The 24,487-nt window shown below is 49.3% G+C and overlaps 1 protein-coding gene across 1 annotated transcript in view; it reads right to left on the bottom strand.

The window, feature by feature from the left end:
- PLEC (plectin) overlaps nucleotides 1-24,487 on the bottom strand; it is a 443,280-nt gene that overhangs the window by 95,466 nt on the left and 323,327 nt on the right. Inside the window, 3 exon segments of the mRNA XM_029592256.1 lie at nucleotides 6,572-6,733; nucleotides 11,744-11,821; nucleotides 16,609-16,915. Coding sequence (XP_029448116.1) covers nucleotides 6,572-6,733; nucleotides 11,744-11,821; nucleotides 16,609-16,915 — 547 coding nt within the window.

The following is a 24,487-nucleotide window of genomic DNA, read 5'->3' as shown; positions in this document are numbered from 1 at the left end:
CTTAGCCCACCACAACTGGATGAACAGACAGAGTTCTACCCTGAAACCTGCCTCTAAGCGCACCCAAGGCAGTTACCTGCACATGAAGCGTGTTGTAAGCAAAACCCTTGGACAACCCATGCTGCAGGAAATTCAGCACATGTGACACCTCCACAGCCAGAGGATCGAGACAAAGCTGAAGACACCAAACTTCAAATAGTTTCCAGACCCTAATATATGACATAGAGGTCGCCGGTCTTCTGGATTGAAGAAGAGTGGAGATGACCTGTTTGGAGTAACCCATCAATCAAAGTCTCCACCTCTCAAAAGTCATGCTGCGAGACAAAAGCAATCCTCCTGATCCAAAAATATGGGACCCTGAAGCAACAGGTCTGGAAGATGAGTCAGACTGAGAGGACCTTCCACTGTAAGTCATACCAGATCTGTGAACCACGGTCTCCGCGGCCACTCCAGTGCCACTAGAACCACGGTCCCAGGATGTAATTCTATACGCCTGAGGACCCAACCTATGAGGGGCCAAGGAGGAAAGAGGTACAGAAGAATTCCCATTGGCCAAGGGCACAACAGAGCATCGAGGCCCACCAAACTGAGTTCCTTTCAGTGACTGAAGAAACTCTCTGTCTTGGAGTTGAGCCACGTCGCCATAAGATCAAATTGGGGAGTGCCGCACCTTGCATGGATATGGTTCCATGCCTCTGGGAACAACTCCCACTCACCAGGATTCAATTGCTGCCTGCTGCAGAAGTTTGCCTGGCCTTCGAGATGACGCTCTGCCCAGGCAAATAATCTCCGGACCTCCAACACCACTGCATGACTCTTCGTGCTGCCCTGCCAATGGGACTGCCCTTGTCTCAAGGCAATTGATGGACCAGAACCTCTCCTCTGGTCGTCACAGACCTTGTGCTGACCAGCCCAAGCAGCTTGCGTCCGTGAAGATCACCACCTAGTCTGGATGCTCCAGTTCTATCCTCTTCTCTAAATTGGGATGAGACAGCCACCATGAGAGACTGGACCTGGACTCCCGAAGCAGAGGCAAGAGAAGATGAAACTCCTCAGAGCAGGGACTTCACCTAGACAACAGCATGTATTAGAGATGTGAATCGGAACCAGAATCGGATCCGATATCAGTTCCGATTCACATCTCTATAGATGTGAATCGGAACCAGAATCGGATCCGATATCAGTTCCGATTCACATCTCTAGCATGTATTGCAGTGGTCTCATGTGCACGAACACCCATGGGACCAAGACCAATGTGGATGCCATGGACCCCAGGCTCTGTAAATAATCCCATATTTTGGGCACCTCCAGAGAAAGAAGAAGCTTGACCTGAGACTGCAACTTCGACACCCGGTCCGCTGCCAGGAAAACCAGGCCTTGCTGAGTATTGAAGTGGGCCCCTAAGTAAACCAGCGATTGAGTCGGCTCCAACTGACTCTTGTGCACATTGATAACCCAACCAAGAGACTGTAAGGTGGACAGCACTCTTCAGATGGACTTCTCACATTACTCCCTGGACTTTGCACGAACCAACCAATTGTCCAAATATGGGTGGACCAAAATTTCCTCCCGGCAAAGAGCCGCAGCCACCACCACCTTGGTGAACGTGCGGGGCACTGTCGCCAAGCCAAACGGGAGAGCTCTGAACTGAAAATGTTGACTCAACACTTGGAAGCAAGAAATTTCTGATGTTCCTGTCGAATGGAGAGGTGCAAGTAAGCTTCTGTCAGGACTAGGGAGGCGAGAAATTCTCCTTTGCGGACCGCTGCATCTCCATGCGAAAGCGCGGAACCCGAAGGAACCGATTCACCTTCTGCAAATCAAGAATGGGATGAAAGGAGCCCTCCTTTTTTGGCACCACAAAGTAAATGGAATACCTTCCCTGACCCTACTCCTCCAGAGGGACAGGAACAAGGGCCTTTAGGGTGAGCAGTCTTAGTGTAGCCCTCTCGTAACACCTCCAGCACCCAATGGTCCGAGGTAATCTTTTTCCACTCTTCTTAGAAGCTGGACAATCTGCCTCCTATAGCTTCTACGGAGGAGAAGGGACCACTGGCTTCATTGGGCTGATTTTCTGCTCCCAGTGCCCTGCCTGATGCAGTCTCTGCCTGACCTGCATACTCCATGAAAGGACTGTTGCCGCCCGCCGCCCTATTTCGAGATGGAAACGGACAAGGACTTGCCGGAACGAAACAGATAGGAATCCCAAAAATGAGCCCGAGAAGGAAACACCTTCTTACTGGGCTTCCAGTCCTTCGGCAACCTATTCTCCTTGGACTCCTCCAGGACCTCATCAACTGATCCAGGTCCACTCCAAATAACAGCTTCCCCTTAAAGGGAAGAATATAGAGCTGGACCTTGGAAGATAAATTGGCTGACCAGTTATGTGTCCACAGCAGCCTACAAGCTGCTACCGAGGAGACCATGCAGTGAGCCGACATAACCACCAAATCATACAAAGCATCTGCCACGTAGGCTATGCCTGCCTCCAGACGCGTGGCCTGCAATGTGCCACAGTCCGCCGCGGATGCTGGCATTGGGCCCTTCTGAACCCAACAGAGACAGGCCCTTTGCATTAAACTGGCACAGACAGCTGCCCGAAGACTCAACACTGATACCTCAAACATCCATTTGAGTTGCATCTGCAGTTTACGATCCTGGACATCCTTCAGGGCTTCTTGTCTTCTTCTTGGTTACTGCCAAGACGGCCACGTCCACCTTCGGGATCCTCAGCAATTCTAGGGAGTCGTTCTGCCCACCTTCGGGCCAGCATCCGGGGAGTCCCACTCCCGGTTTACCAGCTTTTGGATCTTCTTGGGCAATGGAAAAGCTGAAAAGTGGATCCCCTCAGCCCATCCAGGACTGGGTTAATCCCCTCATTATCTGACTCTTCTTGAGTGACCTTCACTCCTAATTCCTCCAGCATCTGTGGGATGAGGGGGTGCAGTTCATCCCTTTTAAACAAAGGCACTATCTGCAGATCGCCTCCCTCCAGGACTGGGAACTTGTCGGGATCAGGGTCATTTTTGCCCCGTCTGCGTCAGGGGTCGGCCGCGCATCCGGGTCAGCTCCTACATCGAGGGGGTCCAATTGGGACTGATCCGAGTCCTCACCATCTCTTAGATCAGACTCTGCAGCCACACGACACAAATCCAGGCGCTGAAGAATAATCGCCAGTCCCCTGAGAAGCCACTTTAAACTTTTTAGCCGTGGGGGCCCACGGACAATCCCCTGCCCACCTTCTTCCTTCACTTCTCCTAGCCAGGTAGGCCTTATGGAGAAGGAGAATAAAATCCAGGGAAAAATCCCCTGATCATCTTCCCCCGATCCTGGGGGACTGTCAGCTGCCTCACTCTCCCCTTCTGAGGCATCCTGCCTGACTGGGGAAAGAGCGGGGCGAGAATCGCCTGAGCGTCCTGCAGTCTCCTGCACTGCTTCCTCAGCAGCAACGGGAACAGACCCATCTGACCTCCTGCCATGATGATTTCCTGCGTGTCTCGAGGGGGCTTCCTGCCCTGAAAAGCACGCCAGGCAAAGGGAACGCGAGTTCAGACCTGCTGCCATCGCACCACACACATGGCAGGCAGCCATTTTAGTTTTAGGCACCATGTCTCCCAATTTGCCCCGCGGCGCTCCCCCATGAGGCTTCCTGTGCAGCTACGTGCACCGAACTCGGGCCCACTGAGCCAAAGGCGGGAACGGATGCAAACTTCACCAGGGAGTTCCCAGGAACATGGGCAGAGTCCAGTCGGCCCCACCAGAGCACAAGACTACACAAGGAACAAGGCACTGCGGTTCCCTCCCAGCACAAGCGTCGCAATCAACTGCGAACCCCTGGAGCCCCGGGTTACCAGTCAGGCGACCGCCGCTCGATCCTGCACCTCCAGGCCCTGGACGACAGCTCCTGCTGACTAGGCCCTTCCCACAGAAATTCCTGCTAAGCTCTGTTCTTCTGCTTCTTGGTCGCTACAGTTTTTTTTTTGTTTTTTTTTTTAAATAAGTAACAAAGAAACTTTATTAAGCGGGTACTTCCCTACTAGAGGAAGAAGGCTGAGAGGGAGCCTCCGAGGGTCGAGGGAACCAGGACCCCTGGCTATCGTACCATCTGGTATGCTGTGGGCGAACTCAGTCAAGAGTATCCAAAACCCCGGTGGCCTGACTCCACCTGAGGGATGGCCCACAAAGATGCCTAGTCCATGATCTAGAACCTAAAACTATTGTAAAACAGTAGGTGCAGCTCTACTATCTGCTGGAGTCCGAGAAATACTGAGCTCCTGCAGGTGGCACTCTCGTTATGTAGCAGTACCTCAAGGTTTTGTTCTCTGACTCCATCTGCTGGAAGGAATAACCCACTGGTCTGGACTGATCTGGGTATGTTCAGGAACTAAAATTAAAGTAGATAAGGTGATGGGGCCGGGTGGGATACATCCGAGGGTACAAAGGGCAGCTCCACTGGCTGACGTTTTCAATACATCCTTAAGAGTCTGGAGTAGTTCCAGAGGACTGGAAAAGGGTGGATGTGGTTCCTCTTTATAAAAGTGGAAGGAGGAAGCTGGGAGCTATAGGCCGGTTAGTCTGAGCTCTGTGGTGAGCAAATTTATGGAATCGCTGTTAAAACAGAGGACAGCACAATTTTTTGGAATCCAATGGATCTGAGGCAGCACTGTTTTACCCGAGGTAAATCTTGTCAGATGAATCTGATCACTTTCTTTGATTGGGTGACCAGAGTTTTGCATCAAGGGAGAGTGCTAGACATGGTGTATTTGGATTTCACAAAGATCTTTGACACCGTTCCGCATTGAAGATGATAAATAAATTGTGCACCCCAGAGTGACTGACTGTGTCTCAGGCACTGGTCCTTAGACCAGCTCATTTCAACATTTTTGTGAGTGATATAACCGAAGGGTTGTCAGGAAAGGTTTGTTGTTTTGCCGATGATACCAAAATCTGTAACAGGGTGGACAGTCAGAAAGGAGCGGAAAACAGAAGGATGGATCTAGCGAAACTCGAGGAATGGTCTAAGGTCAGGCAACTAAGATTTAATGCTAAAAAATGCAGAGTCATGCATTTAGGATGCAAAAACTCAAGGGAAAGGTACGGTATTGGAGGTGAAATTCTCCTAAAGCACAAGGAGCAGGATATAGGGATGATTAATTCTGATGATCTTAAGGTGGCCAAACAGGTGGATAAAGTGATGGAAAAAGCCTGAAAGATGCTTGAGTGCATAGGGAGGGGGAATGGTGAGCAGAAAAAGGGAGGTGATATTGCCCTTGTATAGGACCCTGGTGAGACCTCACTGGGAATACTGAGTACAGCTTTGGAGACCGCACCTTCAAAAGGATATAAACAGGATTGAGTCGGTCCAGAGGGAGGCTACTAAAATGGTCAGTGGTCTTCGTTCTAAAGCATATGGGGATGGACTTAAAGATCTAAACATATATATCCTAGACCAACCCTGTCCTGTCAGTGTTCCCCAACCCTGTCCTGGAGGCCCACCATATTCATTGGTCTTCTTGGTGTTTGGGTAATTGCCAGGTTCTTGTTTGGGTAATTGCCAGGTTCTTGTGACCTGGTTTGGCCTCTGTTGGAAACAGGATGCTGGGCTTGATGGACCCTTGGTCTGACCCAGTATGGCACGTTCTTATGTTCTTATGTTCTTATTGTGGATATCCTGAAAACCCGACTGGCTGGTGGGCTCCCAGGACAGAGTTGGGGGACCACTGCCCTAGAGGAAAGGCGAGATAGGGGAGATATGATAGAGACGTTCAGATATCTCAAAGGTTTCCATGCACAGGAGGGGGAGCCTTTTGCAATGGAAAGGAGGCTCTAGAATGAGGGGGTATAAGATAAGGGTGAAAGAGGGTAGAGTCAGGAGCAAACTCAGAAAATATTCCTTTACAGAGGGTGATGGATGTGCGAGATGGCCTTCCAGTGGTGGCGGCTGAGGCAAAAACAGTATCTGAGAATTCAAGAAAGCATTAGATAAGGAAGGGATGCTAAATTAAGTAGACGGATGGGCAGATTGGATGGGTCATATGGTCTTTTCTGCCATCATCTCTCTGTTTACTAAGGGCTTTCTCACACTTTGTCTCACTATAAAGTCCTTTCCAAGTGAGTCCCATATACAGACTGCACTTACAGCGCCTAGACACAGAGAGGGGGGGGGGGGGGGAACTCTAGGACAAGAGAAAAAAGAACAGAGAATTAGCACAAACCTCAGTTATATGCAGGATTCACATTTAAACGAGAAACTCAAAGAAAGAAAAATGCAATAGAAAAAGGTTGTTTTACACTAATGAAAAACCCAGAGCACGACTTCTGTGAATCAAACGCATTGTGACCTTTCCGATATTCTGGGCACTTTTTCTTGTGTTTCCTGCATTTTGGTCTCTTTACCCAGTCGGACCCATGCAGGAAGCAGTGCTGTGCACACATGAAAACCAGGCTCTCTGCCTGCGGTCAACAGGGGGTGGGGGGAGGGGCTCTCCTGACTTCCGGGGGGGGCTAACATGAACTACCTAAAGCACACATCTCTGGCCTCAGGGTACAGGACATTTAGAGGGCTCCTTACTGAGTAGTTCTCCTTCTTGGCGGCCATGTTGGTATTCCGGTCACTCCAGTCATAGTTCACCTCCTCCTCTTCCTTGTCGTTCAGCCACATCAGCTCCTTGGTGGCAGCAGCCACAAAGGTGTGCAGGCTCTCCAGGTGCCGCAGGCGGGACTTGGAGGTGTTCTAGAAAAAAAAAAGGGGCACGAAGATCAGGAAAAGCAAAAGGAGCCTCCCAGCTCCCCACAACCCTAGGTAGGCCTGAGAACAATTTCCCACTCAGCTCTAGTCCCTGCAATGTGTATCAGATCTTTGATGACAACAGTATATATCATAAAGCCAAAATATCGCCTAGAAGAATTAATGCCTTCTCTGCATGGGACATTACGAAAGGTTTGTAAAAAAAAAAAAAACCCAAACCAAACCACAGAACTTAATATACATAGGAATAAGAATTCTAATAGCAGATAAATAACTCCAGGCTCTGCCCATTAATGTTCCAATAGCTTGCTTAGTCTCTGCTTTTACCCCTCACTCCCCCACAGCTAAGGATCCCCTGTGCTTATCCCAGGCTTTACCCCTCACTCCCCCACAGCTAAGGATCCTCTGTGCTTATCCCAGGCTTTACCCCTCGCTCCCCCACAGCTAAGGATCCTCTGTGCTTATCCCAGCTTTACCCCTCACTCCCCCACAGCTAAGGATCCTCTGTGCTTATCCCAGGCTTTACCCCTCACTCCCCCACAGCTAAGGATCCCCTGTGCTTATCCCAGGCTTTACCCCTCACTCCCCCACAGCTAAGGATCCTCTGTGCTTATCCCAGGCTTTACCCTTCACTCCCCCACAGCTAAGGATCCTCTGTGCTTATCCCAGACTTTACCCCTCACTCCCCCACAGCTAAGGATCCTCTGTGCTTATCCCAGGCTTTACCCCTCACTCCCCCACAGCTAAGGATCCTCTGTGCTTATCCCAGGCTTTACCCCTCACTCCCCCACAGCTAAGGATCCTCTGTGCTTATCCCAGGCTTTACCCCTCACTCCCCCACAGCTAAGGAACCTCTGTGCTTATCCCAGGCTTTACCCCTCACTCCCCCACAGCTAAGGATCCTCTGTGCTTATCCCAGGCTTTACCCCTCACTCCCTCACAGCTAAGGATCCTCTGTGCTTATCCCAGGCTTTACCCCTCACTCCCCCACAGCTAAGGATCCTCTGTGCTTATCCCAGGCTTTACCCCTCACTCCCTCACAGCTAAGGATCCTCTGTGCTTATCCAGGCTTTACCCCTCACTCCCCCACAGCTAAGGATCCTCTGTGCTTATCCCAGGCTTTACCCCTCACTTCCCCACAGCTAAGGATCCTCTGTGCTTATCCCAGGCTTTACCCCTCACTCCCCCACAGCTAAGGATCCTCTGTGCTTATCCCAGGCTTTACCCCTCACTCCCCCACAGCTAGGGATCCTCTGTGCTTATCCCAGGCTATACCCCTCACTCCCCCACAGCTAAGGATCCTCTGTGCTTATCCCAGGCTTTACCCCTCACTCCCCCATAGCTAAGGATCCCCTGTGCTTATCCCAGGCTTTACCCCTCACTCCCCCACAGCTAAGGATCCTCTGTGCTTATCCCAGGCTTTACCTCTCACTCCCTCACAGCTAAGGATCCTCTGTGCTTATCCCAGGCTTTACCCCTCGCTCCCCCACAGCTAAGGATCCTCTATGCAAGAAGGTCATTCCATGTATCCACCATCCTTTCTCTGTAAAAATATTTGCTAATGCTTCTCTTGACCTTGTACCCTTTCTGTGCGATATATCATGACCTCTTGCTGTACAGCTTCCTTCCCAGTGAAAACTGTTTCTTGAACGCTATTTATAAAATGAAATCACTCCAATTTCACACTTACCTTTTTTTTTTCCTACAGTTTGCTATCCTATCTCTAGTAAGACTTCAGCTCCATATATGATTTGAGGACACAGCTGAAGATTTAGGAATGATCACATCCCAGACTCTAGGCCTGGATCACCCAGGTCTGTGGAGAGGCAAATGACTGGCTTCAGAAACCTATTAGAACAGCATTGGGATGTACTTTCACCGGGGATGTGGCAAGGCCTGAGTCACAAAGGAGCAGCAAGTACATTAGGATTTGCTTGGGCGAAATGTGCCCATGGTTTTATGACTGTATCATGTGGAATATGCAATCCATTTGAAGGTATAGCACTCTCCAGTGGATGCCATGGTAGCTGGAACCAAAATGTTCTTGATCGCTCTAGACAAGAGATGAGCGAGCACTGAGCATTCAACATCCTAACCATTGCCTTGAGGTATACAAGGTCTGGATGATAAGAGCGATCCTTCATCCTCAGTTAACAGTGTACGATCTGTCCCCAGATATAGGAGGCACTTCTGGAAAGTTGTATGAGATATGCAAACTATGTCTGTCCAGGCCGCACTAGAGCTATAAGAAGCAAGGTAGTGTGGTCCTGCACCAGCTTTTACCCTTCCCTGGCAATCAGTAGTATTGGTAGAAAAGCATAGGATAAGAATATCTCTCAACATGAGGGTTTTTTTTCCTTTTCCTTTTGGAGGCAAGTGACTATATGAAGCATACTGGAACTGGAGTCTCTAATCAGAAGCCCTCTGCTATCAATTTAGAAGGAATGAGGGCTGTGGTAATTCTATCACTAACCTCCTCAATAGATTAAATCTGGTCTTTAACTCTTCAAAGACGGAGCTCTTCCTCATCTCTGCAAATGAAGAAAATACTCCCATACCATACCCTCACAACGCATTCATCACTCATAAGCAGGTGAGAGATCTAGGAGTAATTCTGGATAATAGACTAAACCTTAAAAAAATGGTCAATACCACATCCAAAGACTGTTTTTACAGACTCCAGGTTTTGAAACGACTCAAGCCACTTCTTTTTTTCAAAGATTTCAGAACAGTACTCCAGGCGTTGTTATTCTCTAAGATAGACTATTGCAGTGCTCTTCTCCTTGGCCTACCCAAAGCGACCACTAAGCCACTTCAGATGATTCAAAACGCTGCAGCAAGATTACTGACTAACACCAGCCGAGGAAATCACATCTCACCCATCCTCAGAAACCTACATTGGCTACCAGTAAATTTTAGAATCCTTTATAAAGCAATCACCTTAATACATAAGTCCATCCATCATCAACTCCAACTCGACCTTGAAATCCCCTTCAAAATTCATTCCTCCAATAGGCCTATTAGAGACAATCATAAAGGTACTTTGAATTACCCCCCAACCAAAGCCTCACGACTTTCCTCGACCAAAGACCGAGCTTTTTCTATAGCAGGTCCATCTATTTGGAACAACATTCCTTCAAGCCTCCGACTGGAACCCTGTCTCATTACGTTCAGAAAAAAACTTAAGACGTGGCTATTCCACCAAGCCTTTGATGAGCCTCCAGACAACCCTTAGTCTTCTTTTTCCTCACTTGGATTTTTAGAAGATGAAAGCCCTACAACCTTTCAGACGAAGAACTCTGGCACTCACCGATTAAAGCATCTTTTTGCTCTATTCCAAATTCCTTTGGATAATGCTTCTTCAATTATTTTTGACCTTTAACTTCCTTCCAGCTCTTAAGCTTCCCAAGTTTTTACTCCTTGTTAAATGTAACTTTTATCTTATTCTCTTCTCTTGTTAATTACTTTTATTTATTGCTTCTGTTATACCCTTGTTTTATGTAAACCGATCCGATATGGTTTAATTTACTATGAAGGTCGGTATAAAAAACTGTTAAATAAATAAATAAATAAAATAGGAGGCACTTCTGGAAAGTTGTATGAGATATGCAAACTATGTCTGTCCAGGCCGCACTAGAGCTATAAGAAGCAAGGTAGTGTGGTCCTGCACCAGCTTTTACCCTTCCCTGGCAATCAGTAGTATTGGTAGAAAAGCATAGGATAAGAATATCTCTCAACATGAGGGTTTTTTTTCCTTTTCCTTTTGGAGGCAAGTGACTATATGAAGCATACTGGAACTGGAGTCTCTAATCAGAAGCCCTCTGCTATCAATTTAGAAGGAATGAGGGCTGTGGAAATTCCAGGCTGTAGATAAGATAAGCCTCCCGGTGCCTGGATGCTTCCTGCTTCCGGTGCCTCCAGGCATCCTCTGCTTCAAGGGTCAGGTGACGCTTCGACACCGCTTGTGCTTCGGGTGATTCCTCGACGCAGCCTGTGCATCGGATTGCCGACCTGCGGCCTGTGCTTTGGGTGCCTTGATACAGCCCTGTGCATCAAGCTTGATGTGTCCTGCCTCACCGAAGTAGACTTCCATTTTTTCCATGCAGGGCAATTGGATTTCTCAACCCTGTGACTTTGATTTGGTCTAAATGGGGAGTTCTTGAGGAGCTCTTGCTCGACTCATTTCCCGGCAAGGGAAACCATGCTGCACTATGGGAGGAGAATTTACTGTGGCTCCTGAGAGACTCACAAAGTTCCCTCTAGGCCCTGGAGCACTGAGAATATGGGATACCCGTTCAGAGCGAAGCAAAGCTAACAGTTGATGAGAGACATTACTCCTTTATGGTTACAGGTCAGGAACTGCTCACTGTGGAGTTTTTCTTGCCAGCCAGTTTGACATTTTGAGGAAGCAAGAATCTTTTTTTTACTTTTTTAACCACCACCAAAGTGTCATGTGGATGCTGCAGTGAGCAAGGCAACTAAAATTAAGAAAACTGAAGAAAAAAAATGTAAAAAACATAAAAATATTGTAAAGGATTTTGAAAAGTATATCTGGAGAGACAGAGTACATGTCCATGCTGAACTTGGACAAAAAATGACTTAGGATGCTCCTGAGGCAACCCTTGCATGGGAAATCCCGCACATGCTCAGTAGAGCTCAAAGCTCTACTAGCTTGGAGAATACAGTCCGTTTGGGAACTCCTGCACATGCTCGGTAGAGCTCAAAGCTCTACTAGCTTGGAGAATCCAGTCCGTTTGGTGCCACCGGATGAAGTCACCAACAGATCATAACTAATTCAGCCTGCTTATTGACGAAAAACACAAAATTAACTTAGTAACAGTAGCTCTGGGTGAGTAGATAAGATCCTCTTGGCTCACCCAGTCTGCCCAATTGTCCATTTTAACTGTATCACTGCAGACCCTGACCCACCTGTGATTATTTCCCTCCCCTGTAATTCAGGGCTGGTCTCCAGCACAGTATTAAACTCTTCCTTACCAGCAGTTTTGCATACTGTAGGTCCAGTTTGCCTAGGCATTCCCGATAGGAGCTCCGAGGGCCCGCTGACAGCTGAGCCTGCAAGAGACCATAACAAGCAGAAGTCATGACAGGTTCTTAGACAACAGACATTCAAATTCCTTCCCTTAAAGCTTTTTAATATACTAGAAATAGCCTGTGAACACTGCTTCCTGTAGGATCACTCTGCCTCTATGCACTGTTTCCTGTGGCATTATCCCGTCACTGCACACTGCTTGCTATAGAATTATCCTGTGACTGTGCACTGCTTCCTGTGAGTTTATCCTGTCACTGCGCACTGCTATCGGTGGAATTATCTAGTCACTGCACACTGGTTCTACAGAATTACCCTGTCATTGTACATTGCATGATACTTTGTATGAGATTACTCTCTCTCTCTGCACACTGTTTTACATGAGATTATCCTGTCACTGCGCACTGCTATCGGTGGAATTATCTAGTCACTGCACACTGGTTCTACAGAATTACCCTGTCATTGTACATTGCATGATACTTTGTATGAGATTACTCTCTCTCTCTGCACACTGTTTTACATGAGATTATCCTGTCACTGCGCACTGCTATCGGTGGAATTATCTAGTCACTGCACACTGGTTCTACAGAATTACCCTGTCATTGTACATTGCATGATACTTTGTATGAGATTACTCTCTCTCTCTGCACACTGTTTTACATGAGATTATTCTGTCACTGTGCACTGCTTCCCATGGGATTATCCTGGCACTGCACACTACTTTCCAGGGGATTGCCCTGTCACTCCATGCTGCTTCCCATAGGACTACCTGGTAAAGAATTTAAAGGAATCTGCATACAAGATTATTAGGAAGATAACTACTCCCTCTCTAGCAGAGGGACATGTTACAGGCAGACTGAAGCAAGCAACCATGAGACCTGTGCAAAAGGACCAGAGCCAGTCAGCCCGTTTCCAATTTACCAACGCTATATATAACTGGGCAGAAGGCCTTAGATGAATATCGGTTTGGCTTCAGTCGAGGTCATAATTCTGAACTTTTAATGGCCTCTCTTTTCAGAATATGGTAAATGGGCGCACTGGATTATCAGTCCAGTTGGACATTTCCGGTGTGTTTGACTGAGACGGGATATTCTCGTCGCTCGCTTGGGATAGACAGGGATCTCAGGAAACGTGCTTCAGCGTTATTTATCTTTCTTATGCGATAGAACAATCTTCTTCTTGGTGGTTGAAAAGCCCTAAGTCCCACCAGGACAGGGTCCGCGCTTGGAGTCAAAGCTGCTGCCACAGAGTCCTCTTGGGGGGGGGTGGGGGAGGGCGCATCAATTCCCAGTTCCTGAAGAACGAAGGGAATAAGAGGCTGCAACTCTTCCCGCCGAAATAAACGCAGAACACGCGGATCGTCACCCTCTAAGGGGGGGGGTGTATCCTCATCATCATCCCCAACAATAAGAGGGTCCAGACCCACCTCAGGAGAAGGCCCAGGGAAATTAGGAGGGATTGGAGAGGGGGGGGGGACCACCTCCCTTTGTAGACTGGCAAGGTAAGATTCACACATTAAAGAACAAAGTCAGAGGAAAAAACGGGCTCGGCCCGAAGTTTTCGGAGGGGGGGGGAGAGAGTCAGAGCCAGTACCCTGAGAGCGAACCGGGCTCAAACCGGGGGGAAAAGCGAAGGAATCGAGTCCCCTGCTCCCGGAGAAGCAGTAAGAGAAGGGACAGGAAAATTCAAAATGGCCGCCGCAGCAGCGCGGTCCCGGGACGGAAACGGCTTAGCAGCACGGCGGGGAGTCCTTCCCCGAGGCTTATTTAATGGCGGTTCAAGAGAGGGACCTTCACCCCCGAAAGGCACCGAGAACAAACCCCTTCACGGGAGAGTCGGGAGGCCGACTCTCCACAGGCAGTGCAGCAAAATGGCCGCGGCGCGAAGCAGGAGCCGCGATACAAGCAAAAACAGCTGAGCTGGGAGCCCCAGAGGAACTAGGCGGGAGATCGAACCCCGCTCTGTCCTCAACAAACGAAGCTGCTGACTTGTTTCTTAAATAACTTTTGTTTCTTCCCTTCTTTTTTTTTTTTTTTTTTTACTAGAACTTTATAAATAAAAAAGTCCCAAAATAAATCTCTGTGGAATATAAGTAATAAAAGGTTTTTTTTTAAATTTTCTTCACAGAGTCAGGGGAATGTACAATCTCCCTGAAAGGCACAACCGAGGAATGGGCATCTCGGGGCACGGCAGCAGTGGGGAGAGGGACTGGCACCACCAGTATCACCCACACAGGTCACCGGGAAGGGAACCTAAGCTGATAATAATCAAGGGGCAAAGCCCCCCTAGGAACCCCAAGAGCGAGGGAGACAGAGGTGTCTGCCCTAAACACAGACACAGTGAGAAAAGTTCTCAAAACAAATTTTTTTTTTTTTTTTTTATTAATATGAAGTAGACAAAAAAGGTACTTGCGTGAGCTTGCCCCAAAGAAAAGAGGAGACAGAGAGGGCAAGCTAAAGAGGGAACCGAGAGAGTGAGATGTTCCAGCAGCTGGAGGCAGACGAATACTGAGGGTTCCGGGGTGGGTTCTGTCCTTATATGGGCAGCCTCAGAACTCTGGTCTGTCTCCAGCTGCTGGAGGCAGACGAATACTGAGGGTTCCGGGGTGGGTTCCGTCCTTATATGGGCAGCCTCAGAACCCTGGTCTGTCTCCAGCTGCTGGAGACAGACGAATACTGAGGGTTCCGGGGTGGGTTCCGTCCTTATATGGGCAGCCTCAGAACTCTGGTCTGTCTCCAGCTGCTGGAGACAGACGAATACTGAGGGTTCCGGGGTGGGTTCCGTCCTTATATGGGCAGCCTCAGAACTCTGGTCTGTCTCCAGCTGCTGGAGACAGACGAATACTGAGGGTTCCGGGGTGGGTTCCGTCCTTATATGGGCAGCCTCAGAACTCTGGTCTGTCTCCAGCTGCTGGAGACAGACGAATACTGAGGGTTCCGGGGTGGGTTCCGTCCTTATATGGGCAGCCTCAGAACTCTGGTCTGTCTCCAGCTGCTGGAGACAGACGAATACTGAGGGTTCCGGGGTAGGTTCTGTCCTTATATGGGCAGCCTCAGAACCCTGGTCTGTCTCCAGCTGCTGGAGACAGACGAATACTGAGGGTTCCGGGGTGGGTTCCGTCCTTATATGGGCAGCCTCAGAACTCTGGTCTGTCTCCAGCTGCTGGAGACAGACGAATACTGAGGGTTTCTGGGTGGGTTCCGTCCTTATATGGGCAGCCTCAGAACTCTGGTCTGTCTCCAGCTGCTGGAGACAGACGAATACTGAAGGTTCCTGGGTGGGTTCCGTCCTTATATGGGCAGCCTCAGAACTCTGGTCTGTCTCCAGCTGCTGGAGACAGACGAATACTGAGGGTTCCGGGGTGGGTTCCGTCCTTATATGGGCAGCCTCAGAACTCTGGTCTGTCTCCAGCTGCTGGAGACAGACGAATACTGAGGGTTCCGGGGTGGGTTCTGTCCTTATATGGGCAGCCTCAGAACTCTGGTCTGTCTCCAGCTGCTGGAGACAGACGAATACTGAGGGTTCCGGGGTGGGTTCCGTCCTTATATGGGCTGCCCTTAGAACTCTGGTCTGTCTCCAGCTGCTGGAGACAGACAAATACTGAAGGTTCCTGGGTGGGTTCCGTCCTTATATGGGCAGCCTCAGAACTCTGGTCTGTCTCCAGCTGCTGGAGACAGACGAATACTGAGGGTTCCGGGGTAGGTTCTGTCCTTATATGGGCAGCCTCAGAACCCTGGTCTGTCTCCAGCTGCTGGAGACAGACGAATACTGAGGGTTCCGGGGTGGGTTCCGTCCTTATATGGGCAGCCTCAGAACTCTGGTCTGTCTCCAGCTGCTGGAGACAGACGAATACTGAGGGTTGCTGGGTGGGTTCCGTCCTTATATGGGCAGCCTCAGAACTCTGGTCTGTCTCCAGCTGCTGGAGACAGACGAATACTGAAGGTTCCTGGGTGGGTTCCGTCCTTATATGGGCAGCCTCAGAACTCTGGTCTGTCTCCAGCTGCTGGAGACAGACGAATACTGAGGGTTCCGGGGTGGGTTCCGTCCTTATATGGGCTGCCCTTAGAACTCTGGTCTGTCTCCAGCTGCTGGAGACAGACGAATACTGAGGGTTCCGGGGTGGGTTCCGTCCTTATATGGGCTGCCCTTAGAACTCTGGTCTGTCTCCAGCTGCTGGAGACAGACGAATACTGAAGGTTCCTGGGTGGGTTCCGTCCTTATATGGGCTGCCCTTAGAACTCTGGTCTGTCTCCAGCTGCTGGAACGGGGGCTTAACCCATGGTCTGGACTGATCCGGGTACGTACAGGGAATATCATGCTCTAAGAATTTCAGCAGGCAACTGTGTAGAAACCGAGCATTTTCCTACGTAGCACCTAGGCTATGGAATGTCCTGCCACTGAATCTACGCTAAGAAAGTGGACATTAAAAAGTTTAGGAAAGGCCTGTTTCAGGAGCCATTTGCATGCTGATACTTTGATGAACATAACCGACGGTTATGCTGCAGATCTGTACTATCTGTGGAACAGATTGTCTTAAGTTGTAAATGTTGACTTGAATTATATTTTTATATTAGTGTGCTGAATATGTAATCCACACTGGATGTAATTCTGTACAGAAGCTTGCGGAATGTAACATTTTCATAAAAAAACCAAAAATAAAATAAAATAAACTGCCATGTCCCTCCGCATTACTCTGTCACTGTGCTCTGCTTCCCATAGGATTGCCGTGTCCCTGCGCGCTCCTACATTACACTGACGTCGATAGCACTGGAAACTCCTGTGGGAAGTCCTTCACCCTGCCGCTCTCTCTTACCTCATCAGCTCGCGCCCGTTCGATCTTGGCGCGGAACTCATCGATGGACTGATGGAGCCCACGGTGGCTGCCCAGGTGGGATTCCACACTGGGCAGGTCCACGCCCCACTCGGCACTGTTAATGCGCCTCTGATTCTCCTCCACCCAGGACAGCAGGTCCTGCAGGTAGCGCAGGCTGGCATCCTGCAGCTCCGGCCGGGCCCTCTGAGGGCTCAGGGTAACTTGAGTAATTTGCGGGGACCCGGACTTCAGACGCAGGTTATATTCCGTACGAATAGCCACCAGGCGCTCATGGAGTCTGTAAACCCTGTGTGTGGGAAAGAGCATGGCAAACATATCAACCATATTAAAAATTAACAGAGAGCGAATGCACACTACAGCACACATCTGCTGTGAACATGGAAATGTACAAGAGGAAAAAATGTACACAAGTGGGAATTTACAGGCATCCAGAATACATTTACATTTTAAAATATGAGAATCGTTTATTCCACTTTCCAATTAATAGAGCGGTAAAGCCTGGGATAAGCACAGAGGATCCTTAGCTGTGGGGGAGTGAGGGGTAAAGCCTGGGATAAGCACAGAGGATCCTTAGCTGTGAGGGAGTGAGGGGTAAAGCCTGGGATAAGCACAGAGGATCCTTAGCTGTGGGGGAGTGAGAGGTAAAGCCTGGGATAAGCACAGAGGATCCTTAGCTGTGAGGGAGTGAGGGGTAAAGCCTGGGATAAGCACAGAGGATCCTTAGCTGTGGGGGGAGTGAGGGGTAAAGCCTGGGATAACACAGAGGATCCTTAGCTGTGGGGGAGTGAGGGGTAAAGCTGGGATAAGCACAGAGGATCCTTAGCTGTGGGGGAGTGAGAGGTAAAGCCTGGGATAAGCACAGAGGATCCTTAGCTGTGGGGAAGTGAGGGGTAAAGCCTGGGATAAGCACAGAGGATCCTTAGCTGTGAGGGAGTGAGGGGTAAAGCCTGGGATAAGCACAGAGGATCCTTAGCTGTGAGGGAGTGAGAGGTAAAGCCTGGGATAAGCACAGAGGATCCTTAGCTGTGAGGGAGTGAGGGGTAAAGCCTGGGATAAGCACAGAGGATCCTTAGCTGTGGGGAGTGAGGAGTAAAGCCTGGGATAAGCACAGAGGATCCTTAGCTGTGGGGGAGTGAGGAGTAAAGCCTGGGATAAGCACAGAGGATCCTTAGCTGTGGGGGAGTGAGGGGTAAAGCCTGGGATAAGCACAGAGGATCCTTAGCTGTGGGGGAGTGAGGGGTAAAGCCTGGGATAAGCACAGAGGATCCTTAGCTGTGGGGGAGTGAGAGGTAAAGCCTGGGATAGGTGCAGACTGGGTTGACCTTAGAAGAATCCACCTTCAAGCTGAAAGGAAATAAGATAAGGCAGGGAACAGAGCTACAATAGCACTGCGGGATCCAGGTCGATGCCTCTAATTGGCCCCTCCACCCCCAAGGACTGCACTAAGCATAAAAGGTCCTTAGGTGTGGAGGACTGAGGAATAAAGGATGGCCTCATAATGTGACTTCTTTTGTCGAACTTTCTTTCCTTTGCAAAATGTTTGCTTTCTGTTAATTATTTTTAAAAACCTTGTTGATTAATTTTGTGTTCCCCCCAAGGTCAGGACACTATACTGTGCCTATATTTATGGAATCATGAATGGAGAAATTACTTACCTGATAATTTTGTTTCCCTTAGTGTAGACAGATGGACTCAGGACCAATGGGTTACGTGCTCCCCTGCTAGCAGATGGAGGCGGAATCAGGTTTCAAAGCTGACGTCACCTTAGATACACTCCTGCAGTGACCTCAGCTCTTCAGTATTCTCTTCAAAAACCATTGTGGACATACTATTGAAAAACTTGATTAAAAATGGATAACTGTATCTGTACTCAACCAATGTTGAATCCCAGCAAGATTATAGATGCCCTGATCTAGGGATTGGGCAACGGCTTTCTCGTAACCTCTTGGAATCGATATTCACTTCACGGATGATTCCTTGGCATTATTCTTGGGTAGCCATGGGTGGGATGCTGAGGCCATCTGTCTATACTAAGGAAAACAACATCATCAGGTAAGTAATTTCTCCATTTCCTAGCATGTAGCCAGATGGACTCAAGACCAATGGGATGTACAAAAGTTACTTCCGAAAGGGGCGGGAGGCTGCCTGCAGTTCAGTTACTACTGACCTTGCAAAATCTGCATCTTCACGGGCCTGAATGCCCAAGCAGAACCACGTTGCCACCTGGCAGATGTCGACGGAAGACAGCAGTCTAGTTTCCGCCCAGGATACTGCCTGCAATCTAGTGGAATGAGCTTTAACCTTAAATGGTAATGGTTTTCCTGCCTCTACATAAGCTCACGTGACCACCTTCTTGATCCAGCAAGCTATGGTAGCCCGCGAAGCTGGTTCACCCTGTCTCCTTCCACCGTGAAGGACAAACAAGCGGTCCATCTTGCACACCGGTTCTGTAAGTTCCAGATACCGCATCAAAAGTCTATTGACGTTTAAATGGCAGAGGAGGTGGTAGTCTTCCATGTCCTTGTACTTATCTAGGGACGGCAGAGAGATGGACTGATTCACATGAAACTCCGAGAGTACCTTGGGCAAGAACAATGGAATGGTACGAAGTTGTAATGCTCCTGGGGTCATCTGGAGGAATGGCTCCCAACACAACAATGCCTGCAGTTCAGAGATGCGACGAGCTGAGCATATCACCACCAGGAACACAGTTTTCAGGGTTATCAGGCATAAGGATAGACTGCGCAGCGGCCGAAAGGAAGGCCCTGCCCAAAACTCCAATACTAGATTAAGATTTCACAAGGGTACTGGCAATCATAGACGTGGCCGGAGGTGCTTTACCCCTTTTAGAAAACAGGCCATGTCCAGATGCACCGACAGGCAGGTTCCATTCATCGCTCCTTTGAAACAGGAGAGAGCCACTACCTGGACCTTCAAGGAGTTAAGGGATAATCCTTTATTCAATCTGTCCTGTAAAAATTCCAGAACCAGAGGAATTTTGGGCAACACAACATTGTCCGAGGGGCAACACTGCGTTCCTCGCACCAGGCCTCAAATACTCTCCAGACCTGCACATATGCTAAGGATGTTGAGAACTTCTGTGCGCGGAGCCCTCTCAAGGGCCAAGCCCTCTCAAGGGCCAAACCATAAGACAATATCAAGCTGGATCCTCGTGAAGGACTGGACCTTGCTGGAGCAGCCCCTATGTGGTGAGAGGCCCAGAGTTGCCTCTACCAGAAGTCTCCTCATATCTGCATACCATGGGCATCTGGGCCACTCTGGAGCCATTAGAAGGACTAATCCCCTGTGGCTCTCGATCTTGTGAATGACCCTGCCCAGCAGGGACCACAGAGGGAAGGCCTATAGTAAGTCCTCTTCTGGCCAGATCTGAACAAGGGTGTCGTTCCCCAGGGATTGCTGATCTCTTCTGTGATTGAAGAATCAAGAGACCTTCGCATTGTGAGATGCAGCCAGTAGGTCGATGGATGGATGGATCTACCAGCAGCTGAAAGAATCTGGCCAAGAACGTACATTCTCCTGGATGCAGACTCTCCCTGCTTAGGAAGTCTGCTCTGACGTTGTCCTTTCCTGCAATGTGGGAGGCAGAGATCATTTGTAGATTCAATTCCATAAGGAGATCTATCTCCAGAGACACTTGTTGGCTCTTGGTGTATCCCTGCCGATTGATGTAGGCTACCGTTGTTGTGTTGTCAGACATCATGCAGACTGCCTGACCCTGAAGCATGTGGCTGAACTGTAAACATGCCAATCTGACTGCTCTTGCTTCCAGGCGGTTTATGTTCCAGCCTCTGCCTTGGACCAATGCCTGTGGGCCGTCATTTCCTGACAGTGAGCTCCCCAACCCCAGAGGTTCGCGTCTGTCGTGAGAACTAGCCAATTTGGTGGGGACAGGCTTACACCCTTGCTCAGGAGACGAAATGAATAGTCTTGAGACAGCAGTGAGCATTAGAGTGGGCACATATGTGCCCTCGCCCACGGGTATCACCTCCAGGATTGATGCCATCAAATTAAGGACCTGAAGATAGATCCACACCTTGGGAGGTATCGTGTTTGTCAACTGACGCCCTTAGCCCATCAACTTCCTTATCCGCGAGGGCGGGAGGAAGACTTTGCCCTGCTTGGTATCGAACCTGACTCCCAGATATTCAAAGGACTGGGAGGGCTTGAGACTGCTTTTGTCCATTTTCACGACCCAACCAAGTTCCTGAAGCAGGGATGTCACCCTGCTAGTCACCTGGAGACTCTCTTCTAACGACTTCGCCCAGATCAACCAGTCATCCAGGTATGGGTGACCAGGATCCCTTCTTTCCTCAGCACCGTCGCCATGACCACCATAATTTTAGAAAATGTTCTGGGATGGTGGCCAGGCTGAAGGGCAGCACCCAGAATGACGGCCCAGCTCCGTAAAGCCTAAGAAACGCTGGTGGTTTTGCCGGATTGGAATATGAAAGTAGGCCTCAGAGAGTTCCAGAGAGGTTAAGAACTCTCCCGGTTGTACGGCCATTATGACAGAGAGCAGAGTTTCCATGCGGAAATGAGTAACTCGTAGATGTTGGTTGATGCTCTTTGAGGTCCAGGATGGGGCGAAAGGAGCCCTCATTCTTGGGTACATTGAAATAGATGGAATAATGCCCTGTATTTTCCTGGCACATAGGTACTGGAATTATAGTCCTCAATTTGAGGAGCCTTGTCAAGGTAGATTCCACTGCCAGCTTCTTGTGCTGGGAGTGGCATAGAGACATCATGAATATGTCCCGAGGAGTATTGCAAAACTCCAGCACATATCCTTCTTGCATGATGTCCTGTACCCATTTGTCCAACGTGATCTCAATCCTCCACTGGTAGAAGATGGATAGTCGACCCCCTATCTCCTCGTTCTGTGGATGGGTCGGCAAAACTTCAATGGGGAGTTTGGGATGTTGACTCTGAAAGGACTGAGAATTCCCGAGGACCGAGACGTCTGAAATGTTGAGCTCCTAGGGCCGAAAGCGTTGGGAGCTCTTGGACCGACCCCTCATAGGCGAGAGGCACTGCAACCTCTCTTCTGGTAGCAGAGACACTGTAGATTCACCCCACTTACTGGCCGGCTTTTCCAGTTCGCTTCCGAATAGAAGAGATCCCTTAAAGAGCATCTTTGGGAGGTTCGCCTTAGAGGTCGCATCCGCTCACGAATTTCACAGCCATAGCTGTCTTCTGTCCACTACCACTGAGGCCATTCCTCTGGCTGAGATACGGACTAGGTCAGAGCCCGCATCAGCTAAAAAGACAGTGGCAGGCTCCATAGCCTCTCTAGAATATACTCTTGAGTCATCTGTTCAGCCGGCTAGCGCTTGAAATCATGTGCACACAGATTTTGAGTGCCTCCGCAGTTTGCAGTGAGGCGCCTCCTGCACTTAAGGAGTGTACGATCCGATGCGCGTATTACTGGAGCGCACGTTTGCAAGAACATATGCGCACAGCACGTGCACAGAGCCGGCACGCACCGCGCATACTGACGCTCTATGGAGGGCAACGAAGATGCACAAAATCGCGTGCAAGATGGTGCCGCCGTGGCCTACCACGTGTGTGCTCACCAAACCTGAAGCGGGGCCTAGCCCATGGGGGGGGGCCAATTAACCCTCTCAGAAGTCCATTTCCCCTTACCCCAATGGGAATCGGGAACATCGTCAGTATGGTGTGCTGAGCAAGGAGACCGGAGGAAGACTAACCGAAGCCCCTTCAACGCCTCTGAATCAGAAGGAATCCTCTTTTCTCTTTACTTATCTGGGCTCAGCACTTACCGACTGAGAACAGAGACGGTCTCCAGCTGCATGGGGAGAGGGCTTTGGCAGTCACCGTTGTGCTCAGCTTCCTGCACCTGCTGCCTTTTAGTTGCTTCAGCAGCGAAATCCATGCCGGGAACCGGCTACCGGACCAAGGAACACTTCTGAGGGATCTCGGAAATCACCTCAGGAATTCTCTATTGGGGGAGGGACCTTTAGGTATCACCGCAGGAGAGTGGGGCTCAACCTTTCTCCAATTTAAAGGTAAAATTTCTTCTTCTAAAGAACACTGTGATCCCGATAGGGAAAGCACGTCCACATCTGCTAGGAGACGGAGAGATAGTGAAGGGCTAAGGTCACTGCAAGGGTTCTCTAGGGTGACGTCAGCTTTGAAACTTGAATCTGTCTCCATCTGCTGGCAGGGGAGCATATAACCCATAGGTCCTGAGTCCAACTGGCTACACACTAGGAAAGCATTATTTATGGGCCAAAATATATGGATGTTCCCTGACCTAGGGCTGGTGCTTCCATTAGAAGAACTAGGCGGTTACCTAAATTGCTAAAGCCTTAAAAGGGGGAGCACAGCAAAATTCCACCAGCATAAGCCTGTGGGCAGCTGGAAGAATCCATCCTGTCAGCTGCTGAAGAGAAGAAAGAGGGCCTAGGACTGCCAACAGAGCAATCCCACCATTAGCCCAAGAATATAGGAGGCGTCCTGACATGGGGAGGAAGGGGGGGGAGGGAGAGGTAGAGCAAAATGAATGCTGACAAGTGTGGAGAAAGAAAGAGAGAGGGAGAGAGAGGGAGAGGGAGAGAGAGAGAGGGTGTGTATGCTGAGTGGGTGAGGGATGGAGAGAGAGAGAGAGAGGTTATGTAGAGCAAGTGGTGGGATAGAAAATTTGAGAAGGACCCGAGTGGGTGAGGGTGGAGAGAGAGAGAAGGTGCCAAATAGTTAGGTGTTAGGTAAATGAGGGTGGGGTGGAGAGAGATGCTGGCACTGTGCAAAGAGGGCAAAAAGGCTGGTGTGATGCTGGTAGGCTATGCATGGAGTTTAGGGGAGAGAGGAGAACATTGCAGAGGGGAGGAGAAGAAGAAGAGATGCTGGGCATTCTGGGCAGGGGGCATTCTGGGCAGAGCCAGAGCACTAGCTTGGAGCTGTCCCCAGTAGTAAATCTCAGGGGGATGGGAGATTGCAGGAGCGGAGGTTTGCCTAGGGTGCCTAATGCCTTTGTACCAGCCCAGGCCAGGATGTGCTAGTTTAGGGCACAACTTTTGTCATTCAATTTCCTAATAAAGGAATTCTGGTGCTGGCTACTGTTCCAAATATATTTTTTGTACCATTCCAGTTAAGATTTTTCTTGGACTTAAAAAGTTAGCAAGAGCAAGTCCGATGATGGCAGGGGTCCTCGTGCAGCTCACTCAGGCATCACGGGGACAGATTTCCTTTTCTTCTTTTATTTATTTATTTAAATTGCCTTCCTCCGCAGCTTTTCCTGGCCTCTCCCCATATTTGCAGCCTCCTCGGAAGTATGTATTGTTTGTTACGTGTTGTTTTTTATTACTTTGTGGTTCTGTGTTATATGTACTTTCTTTTCTTTTCAAGAACGCGTGATTTAAAAGTTAAAACAGAAAGTATTTACACCTTTGAGGTATCTATCGTATTTCCCCTGTCTTTCCTGCCTCTTCTTAAGGTGTAGATGCTTTGGATAAATACAGGGGAATTGCAAGCCTAGATAAACTAGACGGATGGGCAGACTTTTTCTGCTGTCATGTTTTTATGTTTCATAATGCTTTTGGGTGCTCTCCCAGCCTTCCAGCCCGTCTGTATCCTTTCAGAGGCCCAGCCTCCAGAAATGAACACAATATCCTAGGTGAGGTCTCACCCCAGGCATTATTCCTGCTGGTTATGCCGCTACTGGCGTCCCTCTGGCTTTGGCCACTGCCTTATCACACTGTTTCACTACCTGAGATCTTCAGACATGTTCACCCCCAAAGTCTCTCTCCTGGTCCGTGCACATCAGTATCTCTATACTATTTCACATTTTGAAGATCTCTGTAATTTATACTTACAGTTC

The sequence above is a fragment of the Rhinatrema bivittatum genome, chromosome 2, assembly GCF_901001135.1.
Source record: "Rhinatrema bivittatum chromosome 2, aRhiBiv1.1, whole genome shotgun sequence".
NCBI classification, from domain to species: Eukaryota; Metazoa; Chordata; class Amphibia; order Gymnophiona; family Rhinatrematidae; genus Rhinatrema; species Rhinatrema bivittatum.
This window is presented reverse-complemented; position numbering and strand designations above follow the sequence as displayed.